Source organism: Chlamydotis macqueenii, chromosome 22 (assembly GCF_036417535.1).
Source record: "Chlamydotis macqueenii isolate bChlMac1 chromosome 22, bChlMac1.mat, whole genome shotgun sequence".
NCBI classification, from domain to species: Eukaryota; Metazoa; Chordata; class Aves; order Otidiformes; family Otididae; genus Chlamydotis; species Chlamydotis macqueenii.
In genome coordinates this window covers 373107-388998 of record NC_141577.1, presented here as the reverse complement: position 1 = coordinate 388998, position 15892 = coordinate 373107, and the positions used below count along the sequence as shown (strand labels likewise).

The window sequence follows — 15892 nt, the reverse complement described above, 5'->3', positions numbered from 1 at the left end:
GATTCTTTTCCTTTAATGACTAAACCAGACTTCAGTGACTACCCAGAAGCCTGGCGATTTCCAAAGGCATCATTCTGGTGGGCTCCTTCTGTGGCTGGAAAATTCCTGAGTTTTGTTAAAGAGGGTCCCTTGGCATGGTTTTGAGCTGTGCTTGGTCCCCACCCATGGAAGATGGGGTGTTAGGTGTTGGGAGAAGGGATGATGGAAGCCCATGGAGCAATGGTCTCTTACTGGTGTTGGTCCCTGGGGGACCACTGGTAAATGCATGAGGCAGGGCAGCAGTGAAAGCCCTCCCAACCTCCCAGTTTCTTTTCAAATAGTTCAGACGACCGCAGACTTATTAGGAAAATTTGAATAGCCAGATTTTACCTGAAAAGCAGGGCTGGCCTTCCTGCACCAAACATCCTGAGATAAAAAACTGTTTCAGCTAGAGACAGAGGATAATTCATTCGCCAGGATGCTGCTGGGACCACCACCTCTTATATAAATTGCTTTTTGGATTGATTCCAGATACTTTTTTTTTTTTTTTTTTTTTTACAAAAACCAAATATTTAAGTTAGGTTTAAGATTGTTAGGTTTTCTTAATGCTTCTGTTTGTCAAGACCTGTTTTTGTTTCACTTTTCTTAGACAAAGCTACTCACCAAGTTCATCACCGATTTGTCTAAGGTTCTGGTTAGCCTGAACTGCATTTTCTGACAAATCAACCCTTTTTTTCTGAAAATTACTCTTAGACGTTTTCCACTTGGGATCTATTTTGTGAAGCCATCTAAAATAGGATGTCGTTCTACATTCACAACAGCAAATTCATTGCATTCTTGCAGCTCTTATCTCGCTTAAGGAAGGGAAAACGGAATACAGTCATTCTGATGATGCCGATTTTAACGAGAAAAAGCTTGAGCAGCCTGCTGTATTAGTCACCTGGTGTTACAAGAAAATAACAAACTAGAACTGTTTCTGCTCTTTCTTCCGTGCACCTTATGCCACATTTCTGCTTTTGCACTATTTTTCATCTTGTTTTCTGTTTTCCCTGGCACAGAAGAGGTAACATTGTTGAGACATAGACCTTTACCACAATTAAGCAAGATTCCTCCTCTGGTGAAAGCTCATTCCTACTCAATTCTGGTTTAAGAGACAGAGAACAGATTGTGATCTCTGATGCGAACGGCTTTTTCCCTTTTTCTTAGAAAACTGGGAAGTCTGGCTGAGGTGGTGGTGGGTTTTACATTGTGCAAATGTCCTTCTCCTGCTAGCAGAGAACCGCCATTTGAATTCTCAGCGAGGCTTCCATGCATCCCTGAATGTGAGTCTTAATTCAGATAATTAGTATCTTGTATGTATGAATGTGGAGCTAAAAGAAAAGCAGTCAAACCTGCAGATCAGCGCATGATGATGCGTCTCGATTCAGAGGTTTGGAGGCTAAATATTCTATTTTCTGTGTTTTGAATTTGGCTGTAGCTGCTACTAGCATTTCAATAGCTTCATAGCAGGGTGAGGTAGCTGCCTTCTCTGCATCAGCCATTCACTCTTGACTGGTAGAGAGATGAGGGGGCTTAACAGACCCTCAGTTTGCAGGTTTATCATGCAAAAATTATCACATGAATATTGTATACCTGCACAGCACAAACTAAATTAATTAATCAGGCAAAATCCACAACTAGCTTATCTATTCTGGTTACTCACAGCCTGCAAACCTGCTCCTTGGCAGCACAAGATGGTCAAGAGATGCTGATGGGATCACTTGGAGGAGGCGGAAGGCTGCTCCAAGGAGCTGTGCCTTAAATATGTCTTTCTACACCTTTGTCATCGGCTTTATACGTGAATTTTCTCATGTCATACACAGGTTGGTACTCCAGGCTGTGGCTGCAGTGAGCTGACTGTTGGGTGAAGTCATCTGGGCTGTATATCCACTCTGTCTAGGTGACATTGCCATGGTTACATTATTATTACAATTTAGTGTTTTATTAGAATACCTCCTACCAATCCCAGTAATCCATCAGCACACACTAACAGCAATCGTGCTTTTCGCTCTTTGTTCCTTAAGTAACGCAAGGCAACAGCACACTCTTCCAGGTTAAAAGCAAGCTACTGCCTGCACTGGGACACTGCAATCCACTTCCACATCGCAGATAACGAAGTTCCTAATTATCTAGGCTTCTCAGGAGCCTTGTGTCCTCTGCTTGTATTTCCAAACCCTCAAAATAATCAATACCAGACAGATTTCTTCTGTCCTGAGTCATTACAGGTCGTGGGGATTGTTTCAGTCATTCTCACTGCGTGTGGATGAGCCCTGGTTGGAGAAAGTTTAGGGCTGTTGTTCGCATATTGTATCAGCCAGTTTAAATGTATGGATTTCGCCTTATCTGATCACAACCAGATGAAGTGACGGTAGCTGCAGCGGGCCTGACAGCCTACACACATCTCAGCCTTTAGTAGACATCAGACCTTGCTGCATGCAGCTGAGGAAAAGCAGCCTTGGGACTGCACGGAGAGGGAAGATGCCTCTGAAGCTTTGTCCTCCCCAAAACGTTCCCCGCTGGGTCATGCGTGAGGAAGGGCCTGGGATGGGAAGAGCCAGTAGCCGTCCTGCGCAGTGCAAGCCCTCCGTTCCCAGCCAGGGACCCGGCAGCTCCTAAGATCAGGCTTCAGAAAGCTGAGCGACAAATTAGTCTCCATGCCATGGTGAAGTGTCAGAAATCTAACTGTGCGCCGAAAGATGGCACCTTGTTCTGTCAACTGCCGTGCTTGTTCTTTTAGAGGTAAAGGAGCCCTCCCTTTTGAAAGCTGGCAATTTCACCGGGTTTTGTTGTCACTATCTATACTTTGTAGTAGTTATCAACGAAGCTTAGGTGTCTGGTTTACGTGCTGAGGCTGCCCTGTTTTAAGAATGCATTTAAATGCCCACTTCAAGGCTGGGCCTTGCTTTTAGTGGGTTTGTTTGTTTGTTTGTTTGTTTTTCAAAACTATGTTAACTCAGAAATTGTCTGCCAGCAATGCAGAGTGTCCTCTGCTTGTATTTCCAAACCCTCAAAATAATCAATACCAGACAGATTTCTTCTGTTCATTCGAATGTCTGCCCTATCAACTTTCGATGGTACTGTCTGTGCCTACCATGGTGACCACGGGTGACGGGGAATCAGGGTTCGATTCCGGAGAGGGAGCCTGAGAAACGGCTACCACATCCAAGGAAGGCAGCAGGCGCGCAAATTACCCACTCCCGACCCGGGGAGGTAGTGACGAAAAATAACAATACAGGACTCTTCCATCTGCCTGCTCTAGCCTTTCATTGCTGTGATAACTAAAAATCATAGGTTTGAGTGGTTCTGAGTGTTGCAGAGGGCTTTCTGGCTGGGAACTGGAGTGCTATTCCAGCACAGGAGAGACATCCTGGCCACTCCTGCAGCCAGAATGGGAGCATTTTCTACAGTGAGAGGGGGAAAAAAAAATCAAACCTACTTTAAAAGATAGGTTGGAGGCTTGAGCGTAATTATCTTGCCAAACTCTTTTGCCTCCAGTATTATCTATCACTCTTTAGTTTTCTTCCTCACAGAAAGGTAGATATTAAATTCTATTTTTCTTATGGCCATAAAAAAAAGTAATTTTCTCAAAATTATTTCTTCCAGCCCTGCTAAAAACAAGGACCGTCATGCAGCAGGACCCCCATCTTTCCTGTAATTACACTCTGCCTTCTAACTCCTTCAACACCAATTTCTCAAATTATTTGGCTTATGTCTGGAACTGCAGTCATACGCAGAGACTGGGCTCTCTGTCTTATTATTACACAGACTAAATTGTTTCAAAAATGTAATTAAACATTTACCTTGAAGACAAGGCTTTGTCTTGTCTGAGAAGAATGAGATCTTATTTTAACCTATTTTAGAAAACCTTTAATTTTTAAGCTTTTACCTTCAAGACAATGTTATGCTAAATACAAAGCAAAACAAAAAGATTTCTTAATTTAACTTAATTAAAAGATAAGCCTTCAACTTTTCTATCACTGCTGTATAAAATGAAGAGCTAGGCATAGCCTTTTGGTTTGTTCAGAACTGTCCATTTTTTTAACCCTTTGGTTTGTTCTCAGCAGTCAATTTTATTATTCTCCTTGATGCCCCCAAATCCTCTTAGAAAGCAGAGCTACATAACCTTTTTGGTCCTGGGGCCATCTATAAGAAGATCAAGGGACCACCACCATGATAGTGGAGGTTTTTGGTTTTGTTTGGTTTTGTTATTTGTTTTTAGTTTGTGTTTTTTTTTTTTTTTTTTAATAAGGCTGAGACAAAATACAGCCTGTTGCTCGAATTCTCCCCAGGGAAGAGGAGATGCGAGAGGGTGAAAGATTTTTTTTCCCTTTAGTGCGAGGCTGAGGCAGGGTGTTAGGTGTTGGGAGAACAGATGATGGAAGCTTGTGGAGCGATGGTTTCTTACTGATGCTGGTCCCTGGGAGACCACTGATAAATGCACAAGGCAAGGCAGCAGTAAAAGCCCTCCCAACACATTGATGCTCCAAATAATGGTGCTGACAGCTGGCTTCCAGGTTTCCCCTCCTTCTCCTGAGCTGCTCTGCGAAGGCATGCAAAGAAACAAAACTAAATCCTTTGCAAGGAGCTCCCTTGGGCTCCAAGGAGCCTGTGGAGCATCTGCTGTGCCCAGCAAGGCTCCGGTGCAACCTGCCAAAACAGAGCAGGCAGATCTACTCCCCTCTCCCTTGTGATGCAGCTACAGGGCAGGGAAGGGAGAGCAGCTGTGCAGAGCACTCCGTGCTCCTCGAGCAGCTGCTCCGCAGGAAACTGTACGTGGTGGCAGGGATATGGTGCCCATACCTCTCTCTTGCGCAGGCTAAACTGGTCCTGCCTGCAAACCGCAGGGGACGGTTCAAAGGACAGATTTCAAAACCAAGTAATCAAGATGCAAATTTGTCTCCAAGGGTGGTTACGTTCAAGGTCCACTGAGCAGCCACCAGAGAGCTAAAGGCACAAGGCTTACTTTTCAGCTTTATTTTGACTAGACAAAAACCTGCAGCCGTTGTGGAGGTGTAGGGAAGGGTAAGGTAGGATGATCACTAGCCTTGGGCATAGCCAGGCTGATAACAGCTCCCCCCAGTCCTGCTCCTACAGCTGCTCTGCTGCCTGCTTTTTATTGCTTATAGTGCTTTTCATAGGAAAATGACAGCAAAACTGAATAGTTCAAAATGTGGGGCCCTGCAATGTGTTCCTGCTAGATGCAGCAATCAGATCAGGTATTTCTTTCCTGTGCTGTTGGTTATTTACAAAGAAGGAGCACGCTGAGCGCAGGAAGATGGAAACAGCAGATTATTTCTTTCCTTGTAGCTCCAGCTCCTTTCCAGCCTACAAAATGTTCTCTTTTAGCTCTTCCAAGTTTAGTCACATCAATAGCTGCAGTTTACCCTTTCCTGTAAGCCTCTTCCTGCTGCAGCTCCTCTATCTCACGCTCACAGCACTCAAAAACCATCTCTGGTGCCCTCCTCCACTCATCCAGCCCTGTTTATGAGCTGTTTCAGATGCCTTTGGTTTTAGGTGGTGGCCTTTTTTTCTCTTTTGTTGCTAATTCTGCAGAAGATTTTGGTGTGGGTTTTTTTTTTTTTTCTGATTACATTTACAAGCAGAAACATTTCAGTTCTCCATCTTCACCCCAATCCAGCACTACCTTAGAGCTAGGGTGGCTGTCAAACTTGGTTAGCGCTTGTACAACATGTTGAAGTTTAAAGTGTGCGATGAGGATTTAAGTATTCGGGATTCACACGTGCCTCATGGCAGTTGATTTTGGGCCCACAAAACCCAGGAAGGACCATTTTGGGTGCAGAAAGGTGGTTCCCAAACCAGTCCTGGGCCCCTCTCTGCAGGCCTTGCTCCTGCTCAGGGACGAGCTGCCAGGCCCTTGGGACAAGCCGGCTCCTGGGGGCTTCGACCCCGTGGCACACGCCAAACCTCGGGCACTGTTGGGTAAATCCGCCCCTCGGGAGCCCTCACAACTGGTGAGGCGAAGGCGAAATCAGCACATAACCAACGCGCCCGAGCCCCTACACCGCCCTGAGCCCAGCCTGCCCCCTCAGCCCCTATTTAAAGTAGCTGCCCCCTCCGCCAATCGCAGCGGGGATGGGGCAATCCGCTCAGCCAATGGAAGGCTGGCTGGAGGAAAGGGGCGGGGCGAGCCGCTCCTCCAGCTCGAGCTGGGCAAGTGTGGTAAACAAGCGGGCAGGTCTTCCGGCTTTCCTGACGTTTGGAAGAGCCAACGGGGCAAGGGCAAGCTCCACCAGTTAGCCAATAGCGAGCGAGGGCGGTGCGCAGCCCTGAGGAAGGGAGGCGAGCGTCACGGCGGGCAGGATCTGGTCTGCTGATTGGCTGGCGGCGCTCCCGCCTCTTCCCCCCCCCACCCCCCCCCGAGTGACCGTTGGCGGGCGGAGGGGCGGGTGGGGGCTGCCGGCGCTGTCGCAGTGAGCAGCGGCGGCGGGCAGGAAGGCGGGGCGGGCAGGAGGTGGGGAGTGGAGGACTCTGAGTAGCTGGGTGCAGTTGAGTGTTTCCTTCCTGGATGGTTGGGTGGGCAGGGGAGAGGAGCTGCCAGCTGCAGAGCGCGGCAGGCAGCCAGCCGCCTCCTCCCCCTCATTTACCGGCCGCTTGTGAGCGCTGACAGCAGCGAGGGGTTCCCGCTTTTGAGATGCGCGGGCAGGGCTGAGAAGAGTTTTGTTTTGTTTTTTTTTTTTTTCCCCCTCTCTCTCCTCATTGTGGGGCCCAGGGTGGCTTGGATGTGTCAGAGGGGGTGAGTAAACAGGGCTGGGGGTAGGGAAAGCGCCCGCCCCGCGGGCTCGGGGGGGCAGCGGCGGTGCTGCCGCTAGGAGCAGGGGTGATCTGGGGCTCGCAGGTGGGTGTTCGGGACAGGTCCTGCGTGCTTTGGTGGTCTGAAAGTTGAGCTCTGCCTCTTCCAACGAGAGGACTGATGGGGAAGGGGGAATGAGTAACAGCAAGATTTGGGAGAAAGGGGCAGCTTGCCAGGATGTCTTTAGCAAAAGCAAAATCTGTAGGTGTTTTGGTTTGGTTTTTTTTTTCCTCGAGAAACTTAGCCCGAGCCGAGCTTTCCGCATGGCTTCCTTGCAGCCCCGTGGTCTCCGTCCCTCTGCGGGCGAAGGCGGCTCCTGGTGAGGAGAGGAGCAGCCTGCACCCTGCTCCCTGGGCACCCTGCCCCCCCCCGGGCTTTTCCTCGCTCCTGCTCGGGGCGCGGATCCTCCTCTTGGCCCCAGCAGCCGTAGGGCACGGTGAGGGCTGGGAGCTGCGGAGCTGATGGCGAGTCCTGAGAGAAGGAAAACGACCCAGTGTGGGGGGAGCGGCTGGGGAGGCGGCAGACCCTCCGGGATAAAGGGTCTATATGTATTTATATAGACATATAGCGCCGGGTTAATCCTTCTTGGTGTTTAATGATCGCGCTGTTATCTTCCCCCCCCTCCTCTGCTCTTCGCAGAAATGCTGCAGCATGAGCCCACCGCCTAGAGAGAAAGGATCGCTCTTCCTCGGCACCGCTCTCTGAGCCAGCCCGACAGCAGCCGCTCCGGCGGGGAGAAGCCCGGCCGTGTCACTCCGGCGGGATGCGCTCGCCGCCGCCTCCTCCATGCCGGAGGAGGGGACTCTGAATTGCCGCTCCGCGCCCTGCTAGCCTCTCCGTCCACGTGTCCCCGACCGGCGGTCCCCGCGGAAGGCGCCGGTGCTGCGGGAAGGTGGAGGGGCGGGGGGCACCCCTGAGCTTTTCGCCGCAGAAGCCGGAGCCGCGATCCGGTGCCCCATGTTGCTGCTGCGGAAGCTGCCGGGCATGCCGGGCTGGCCGGCGGCGCTGGGGCTGCGGCTGCCGCAGAAGTTCCTGTTCCTGCTCTTCCTCTCGGGGCTTCTCACTCTCTGCTTCGGGGCCCTTTTCCTCCTGCCCGATTCCTCCCGCTTCAAGCGCCTCTTCCTGCCCCGCCGGGCCACCGCCTCCGCCTCCTCCTCCTCTTCTTCCTCCTCCGCCTCCTCCGCCTCTTCCTCGTCCACCGGCGACACCGACCTGCCGCGCAGCCCGCCCGCCGCCGCCGAGCCCCGGCACGCCAGCCCCGCCGCACCCCGTCGCCTCCGGGAGAAGCTGCGCACCGCCGCCCGTATGGCCGGTCCTCCGGCCCGCACCGCGCCGGGCTCCCGGCAGCAGCTGCGGGGCGGCGAGCGGCGAACCGAGCCCGCCACCGGGGCTCCCCCGCCCGCGCGGGAGACGCGAGCTCCGTTTCGTTTCGACTACGAGCGGTTCCGCCGGAGCCTTCGCCACCCGGTGCGAGGCGGGCGGCCCGGCGAGGACCCCGAGACCCGCGCCCGCCGGATGAAGATTAAAGAGGTGAGGAGACCCCGTGCTGCCCTTGCCCTCCCGACCATGTCAGCCCCTCAGCTCCCCTCAGGACCGTGTATCTCACTCAACCAGCCCTCAGGGCCATGTCATCCCCTCACCCCTCCCCTCCCCTCCGGGCTGTGTCATCCCCCCTCGGCTCCCCACAGGGCCATGTCCGCCCCCTCAGCCAGCCCTCTGCTCTCACTGCCTCATCTTTTCCTCCTCACCCTCGCTCTCCTCGCACACTCCTCACTTTCCCAGCCTTGCCCTCATTTCTCGCACAGGCCCCTTGTGCCCCTTTCTCCCTCCTTTTCCCAAGGAAGGTGATGGGAATTTGGGGAGCGTCTCTCTTTCCGTGGGGGTTGTTCTGCAGCATGGCCTTGCGTGTGCGAATTGTCAGCAGGCGCACATGCCTGTCAGCATTGGCACACACCTCCTCTCACCAGAGAGGAAATGTTAGGGCAGCCTGATAGGGTGTGACTGGAAATTAAAGAGCTGAAATTAGGCAAAGAGAAATTTCAGCTTGGTTATTAGGCAAAAAAAACTTGCTTGGCAGGAGATGTCTGTGGTTGTGCAAAAGGCTCCCTCCTGGGGTATCAGCATAAACCTCACCGCTTTACACAAAAGCTGGTAGATTATGAAACTTGGTGCTGGTCTGTGGGGATGGAGGGATGGCCGGGATGTGCCCTCGCAGAAGTGGAGGAGAAGGCGTGAGGCTGGCTGTTCCCTGTAAATCGTTTTGTTTCTTACTCTGGGTGGAGTTGGCTCAGGACTTGTTGCCCACTAACAGTGACCTGAAGGCTGCCCTCGCTCAGACCCTGCTGAGCCTGGGTACGCTCATTGACGCGGTTACAGGGGTGTAACGGAGGGGAGAGTTTGGCCTGGTGCCCGCAGTTTGTGCATAAAAGCCGGGCCGCCTCACCAGCCTCACAGAGCAATCTATGACCTAGTTAACCAAGAGCTACAGATTCTTTGTAGTATTCAATTGTGTTTGTCGTGTCTTTTGCTATGATGGATAACCAACTTGGAGCGAATTTTGGTCTAGTAAGAGGTACCAATAAGTAAAATTCACAGACTTAATTAAGGAGAGTATGAATTTCCTGGGTTTGTTTTCTCACAGAGGTGTAGGCATTCAGCAAAGATGCTGCTCCAAGTTGAACAGAGAAGGAAGTCAGAGTAACACACCGAGGGCTTTCATCTGCTGTAACCTGTGTTTTAAAAACACTTTTTTAAAGTTCCCCTCCTGATATCTTGATGTCAGTCATTAAAAGCTGGTAAAATTCCAGCTTCTCTGCCAGGCAACCAGACACAACAGACCCAGGGGTGCTGGGTTTCTTAATGATCCCAGGTGTGGTTGAGCCAACCTTTCTTTCTGCATCTCAGCTGCAGGGTATTCAGAACATTCCAGTACCCAGTCCTCTCATGTGCCTGGAGTTGCGGAGCGTGTGCTTGAACATGCTGCAGACTCCCGCTTTCAAGGTATGCTAGGATAGCAGGACAGCCATGGATAACTTAGCTTCCACTCTGTACAAACAAATCAAATTTGAAATCAAGTTTATGAAAGCTAGCGGCATTCAGTCCTTTATTTGTAGTTAATTATTTTTTAAATGTAGGATTATTGCAAGTTGCATGAATTCAGCCCCATCTGTTTATAACAGCCATAATCAGTGCTGGGTAGCAGACTTAGATTTTTTTTCAAGGATGAGAATCCATAAATACTAGTTTTATGCTGACAGCTAATTACTCTTCAAACGGAGCCCTTATTCATTAAAAGTGCCTGCACTTCTGTTTATTCAGAAAGAGAGAGGGAAGCAAATATGATGCTGAGATAGGAGACTGAATGTGCAAAACAAGGGATGGTGCTGCAGCTTGTGGAAGAGATAAGGTGTGTCCTTTTTTTTTGTGAATCAAAAAGGCATGAAGAAAACAAACCAAGAGAGATTAGAAGACAAATGCTGTGTAAAAAGAAACAGGTAGGTAAAAAAAAAAGGCAAGGAAGAAATAAGTCAAGTTGTGATACAGCATTTTGGTTAGCAAATACTCTTCATGTGATGTGAAAGACGCCCACTGGGGCAGGTGGTCGGTCTGTTGGCTGTTTTAAGGTGTTGTGTACAGTAGCAGCAAGTTGCTTTTCTCTCCTTCTTCCAGAGCTTTAAGCCCTGTAATTTGCTCAAATGTGTTCCAAACTGTCCTGGTACTTAAATTTTTGGGGTAGTTTTTTTTCCCCACCTCAGGCCATTTGTACGGGTCAGCACCTATGTAACAGGGAGAATGGATATTGATAGGATTTGTTGATGTTTCTGCCCCCCCCCCCCCTCCATCTGTCTGCCAGAGCCTAGATGAAAGCCAGGAGAAAGAACTGGTGTATGATCAAAGACTGGGGCTTATGCCCAACCTGGAGACTTGGAATTTTCTATTTTCTCGTAGGACCCTTCAATCTGAGCAGGACTCTGAGCAGGCGGCTGCTCTTTCCCACCCAGCCTCTAAGCTGCTTGATGCTTCAGCCAAATAAGAGGGTGTGTCAGTAATTTCTTGGCTGTTATGTGTGGAAAGTGTTAACTAATGCAGTCCTACTAGACTTCTTTTGCTTTAAAAATAATGGTGTCCAGAGTGTGAAACGTACTGCTGTGGTGTCTCCTACTTTACTGCACCGGAGCTGTCTGCAGATTAAGGAGTCTGGCTGGGGCTGTATCTGCCTCAGTCACTGGTGTGCTCTGAATGCTATGTTTCCTACTAGTGTGGAAAGAGAAAGAGGTGGATGAAGTTGAAATGGCACGTAGAAGTTTGTTAAAAGAAGTACTGCAATGAGCTGAGCTGGTGTGTGCATGCAGGTATTCAGCTTAGCAGAGTGGCAGACTTCCTAGGTTTGATTTACCTCTTTAAAGACAAATACAGAGTCAATAAGCAGTTGTTTTTCTGAGAAGGAAAAAAAGAGAGCACCTGTATTGCAGACTGCTTACTGCAAAAGGTCATTGGTCACCTGGAGAACTGCCTAGGATATACTGCTGTGTGTTGTTGTGGGCAGCTGGGTACTGTGGGCACTCTGACCTTTTGAGGAAAACTGCACCAAAATCAAGTAACACACAATAATTGGGAAATTTAAAAGGACCTGGGATTATTCATCTCTTAATCTGACCTCTGAAAAATGTATTAGTTCTGTAATTGGTCAGTCGTGCGTGACTTCAGGGAATAGCTACTTTTTTTACATGTGCCAAATACTAATCACTGATGTTCCAAAAAAAAAAAAAGAAAAAGTGGTTGCAGTTGGAAAGTGACTGCAGAAATGCCACAGTGGGATTCCGTATTTATTTGCTCTCAACAATTTCCAGATCAAATTGGCTCAGTGAAAAGTCAATATTATTTCTTCTCCAACTGCCGCTGCTGCAGACTCGGCCTCGTATCTGGAAAAATCAGACTGTGTGGTTTCTGCCTTTTGCATCATAACCAGTAATAAAGATTTTGCTGTTGGAGCTGAGCTGACAGTTTTGCTGATGATGGATTAAGCAAAACAGACTGCTCCTTGCTGTACTGTTGCTGTGTTGGCTTCATGGGTCTCATAGGTAGGGAAGGGGTGGGGAAAAAGGGCAGCATTTCTCTGAAGTATTTTTATACCAACCCTACTAATGCCATCCAGTGCTTAAGAACAACCACTGTAACCAGCTAGACCAGAAAGTGTCCATCGATGAAATTAAACTAGCTAGCTTCCAGTCATGACATGTGAGAAAAATGTGAACAGTGAAAGAAATTTCCTGGTTTTTTTTTTTTTTTCTTTTCTTCTTTGGGTACAGAAGGCAGGTTTCCTTGCCTGATATCTGAGAATACCTAATACCTTAGCCTGACAGTGTCCTTTTTCCCTTTCGAATAAGGGAATATGTCACATTCAGACAGGGTTTTAGTCCTCTGGGATTGTACCCGTGGGTTTGACACATGCATTTGTTTCCTCTGGATTAGTAATATTGAAGCCTATTTGTTTTACAGTGCAGTTCTCTTCATCCTGGCTTTTCTTCCTCTCTCCATCTTCATTTGCCTCGCCTTGCTGTCTGCTGCCCTCTTTTAACACAGCTCTAAAGATCTATTTGCTTTGGAAAATCAGAACCCAGGGGGAAGAAGACCATCAGAGTCCGTGTACAGAGTTATCCTGCATCACTCTGCAGATTAGCAAGCACCTATTAAGGTAGATCAGTCTTTTAAACAGAAATATCTTGACAGTTTGTCAGTAGAAGGTAATTGACAAGGAACAGGAATGTTACCAGGAGCTCGGCTTTTGCGGAAAGTTACTTGGTGTTGGTTGCTGAGCTCCCTTTGGGTGGTTTTGGCAGTCCTGACCGGTGATCCCTGTTAGCATGGTGTTGGTGGGGCAGGGCTGGGGAAGTCCTGCTTGTTCTCCTTCTGAATTCGTGCCGCAGCCCTGACCCCTGGTGGGAAGTGGCTGGTCAGGCGCTCATTCCGTCTCGCACACATTCGTGGAGGAGAGCCGTAGGTCATCTCGGGGGATTTTACTGGAAACTGGGCTGTGATCACCGGTTTATTGAACGCGGGGCTCGAAACAGTTCACAGTTCCTTTGGTACAGCATTGCAAATTGCATTGTTGGTTATCCCTGAGCCATCTCGTTTTTGAAGGCAGCAGTAAAAAGGTTTCGGACATCTCCCTCTCCCTGCACTGTGCTACTTCTATTCTTTCATTTGGAGAAAATGCGTTTTCTTTCTGTAATCTGGGGATGAACAGTACTGCAAGCAAATAATGTAATCTGTCAGTGGCTTCAGTACGTGAGTTGCACCATGCACAGTTCTAGATGGAAGAGCACCTCCCCATACATGTCTTTCTCACTCAGACACATGGAAAATGTCTAATCCTTTGTGCCGGTCAAATGTAAATCCAGTGACTTCCAGCAGACTTTGGACACTGGGGATAAAAAAAAAAAAAAACCCTGTTCTCAGTAAAATACTTATTATGATGGCGTGGAATGATGATCTCAGACCAGTCAGGTGTACTGTGATCAGATCATAATTCTTTCTCTGGGGTAGAAATACCTTTGCAATGAGAGAATTTCTCTGCAGTTTGAAGCACTGTCTGGCTCCAGGCTTGCTGGAAATTTCCTTTGCTCTATCCTCCTCGTCATGCGTTTATTTAGTGAACCTGTGAAAAAGGGTACTATACTGTAAATACCACAAATGGTGCATACAGTGTATTTTTTTGCTTCACTAGCCTCCAGTGGATTCCTGCAAACAAAATTTAGACCTGACTTGTCTCAGCCTCTTTCAGCTGTAGGGTATATGGTTAATTGACTAGAAATCCATTTGTTCTGTTGGCATAACGCATGAATATAGAAAATACTTCACATGTTGTCATCTGTGCTACAGTGCTGCTTGCCTTTGAGATGCCAGTGATACCTTAGTGCACGCTGTTACTGATATGGCTGGAGCTGAGGGCCTTTTGGAATTTGGAAGTAGAACAATTTGGAAGTATTTGTTCTTATCTACAAAATCTAGCACTGAAAGCACTTGTTCCACAACAACTAAATTTGGTGTGTGAGACTAGTTTATAAACTGCCACTTAAAGACAATGCACTATTCACACAACAGCAAAATTGTTGGAGCGTGGACCTTTCCAGGCAGATTACAGATAATGGCTGAATGCAAGTGCTGGACATGGTGAAATGAGTTTCCAGGATGCACGCAAGCGTGTTGTGCAGGAGGACCTGCACCTTGCTGGATTACTTCAGTAAATACACATAACCTCTTTGAAAGGTCTCTGATATAAAGGCAAAGGGTTTAGGGCAGCAAGGCTGGAGCCTGGCTACGGCCAGTGGGTGACATCCTGCTGTAACCGCATCCGTGTACCCTCGGGGAGCAGGACTGCAGGTGGCCGTGGTCTGAGCAGGGGCGGTTGCGATGCTGGGGGGCTGTGCTAGGTGAGGTGGCCTGCTGTGCCCCCTGTGTGGTACCATCGTGAGCCAAGCTCCCGTAACCCCCGGTTCTGCTGTCCGTCCGGGGACTGTGTATATGCAGTTGTGCAAATATTTACGAAAAACAGTCACCTCAGTTAGATTCCATCTTTCCAGCCAAAATATTTATAGACCTCTGATTAACTTTTTAATCAACGATTAAATCTGCCCCTTAATGGGACAAAGTTTAGTGGGTTGTGGCGGTGGTTTTTTTGTTGGTTTTTTTTTTTTTTGGGTGTGTGTCTAGTGTTCTTTCCTTTGGATCTGTATGCAAGGCTTTACCAGATGATGTTAATCAGTCATGTTTGTTTTACTCTATTAGTCTATTATTTTTTAGATTGTTTATCATTTTGTTTTGATGTTTTTGAACCTGTTTTTCAATACTTAAAACAATTCTGGTTTTAGATGGGAGACTGAGAGGAGGAAAGGAGAATGTATCTTAGATCAGTCTGGCATTTAGTTCTGAATATAAAACTGATATGAAGCTGTCAAAAGGAGAAAGAAGGAAAGAGTATTCACTCATTGGTGAGAAGAGGAAATCTTGTGCTTGGAGCATTTTAATTTTTATACTTAGGAAAGAGACTAAACTTAAATTTCTGAAAAATCTGCTTTTCACTGAACACTGGGAATAAATGTGACATGAGCAGCAAACACTCTCCCATGATTGCTGTCTTTACTGCATATCTCCTTGGAGCTTCAGTTCATCATATGACACAACGTTTTGGAAGGGCTCCAGAGAAGCTGTCATGGGCAATGGTGTCAGTGATCCGTGTATAATGCAAGTGTATTGTGCATGATGGACCCAAACCATTGTAGGAAAGAGAACACAGTGGGAATGCTGAAGGAGTGGATAATAAACATCGTCTATTTATGGGACAGGGACGTTACTCATTTGTACTCTTACTAAAGAGGGCAGAGCATCTACTGTTAGTTAGAACAGAACACTTGGTCCTGGGTTCTGTTACTCATGGCGGATTCATCATGTCGCTGTATGGATCCAGTATACACCTCTGAAAAATGGGCACATTTTTTAAAAAAACTCCTAATTTGGCAACCTAATATGAGGCAGAACTGTCTCGTTACGAGCACTTCAGCGTTCCTTGGGAGGACACCGGCGTGTAAGTAATTGCTAGAGGTTGCACTAAACTGAAGTGACTTCAGTGCTTCCCTTCTGCATCTACTTATCTTGACAGCGGAGATGCAGAGTCCCTGGTGTGTGTGTCTGCTGCGTACTAGAATCAAAGGAGAGACCTCAGTGGTGTTTAAAAAGGAAAAGTGTGCTCTTAATGCTTCTTCCCTTAGCAGAAAGGTAATGGTGTCTCTTGGCCTGTATTTACTTTTTTCCCTTTTTTTCCCTTTTTTTCCCTTTTTTTCCCTTTTTTTCCCTTTTTTCCCTTTTTTTCCCTTTTTTTCCCTTTTTTTCCCTTTTTTTCCCTTTTTTTCCCTTTTTTTTCCCTTTTTTTTTCCCTTTTTTTTCCCTTTTTTTCCCTTTTTTTCCCTTTTTTTCCCTTTTTTTCCCTTTTTTTCCCTTTTTTTTCCCTTTTTTTCCCTTTTTTTCCCTTTTTTCCCTTTTTTCCCTTTTTTCCCTTTTTTTCCA

The 15892-nt window shown here is 47.9% G+C and overlaps 1 protein-coding gene across 1 annotated transcript in view; it reads left to right on the top strand.

Annotated features, from left to right (window-relative positions):
* The first annotated feature begins 6505 nt into the window (after positions 1-6505).
* Positions 6506-15892, top strand: part of MAN1C1 (mannosidase alpha class 1C member 1) — a 68453-nt gene continuing 59066 nt past the window's right edge. Inside the window, exons 1-2 of the mRNA XM_086764925.1 lie at positions 6506-6772; positions 7469-8359. Of these exons, the coding sequence (XP_086621051.1) occupies positions 7787-8359 (573 nt within the window). The 5' untranslated portion in view covers positions 6506-6772; positions 7469-7786. The remainder of the gene's footprint in view (positions 6773-7468; positions 8360-15892) is intronic.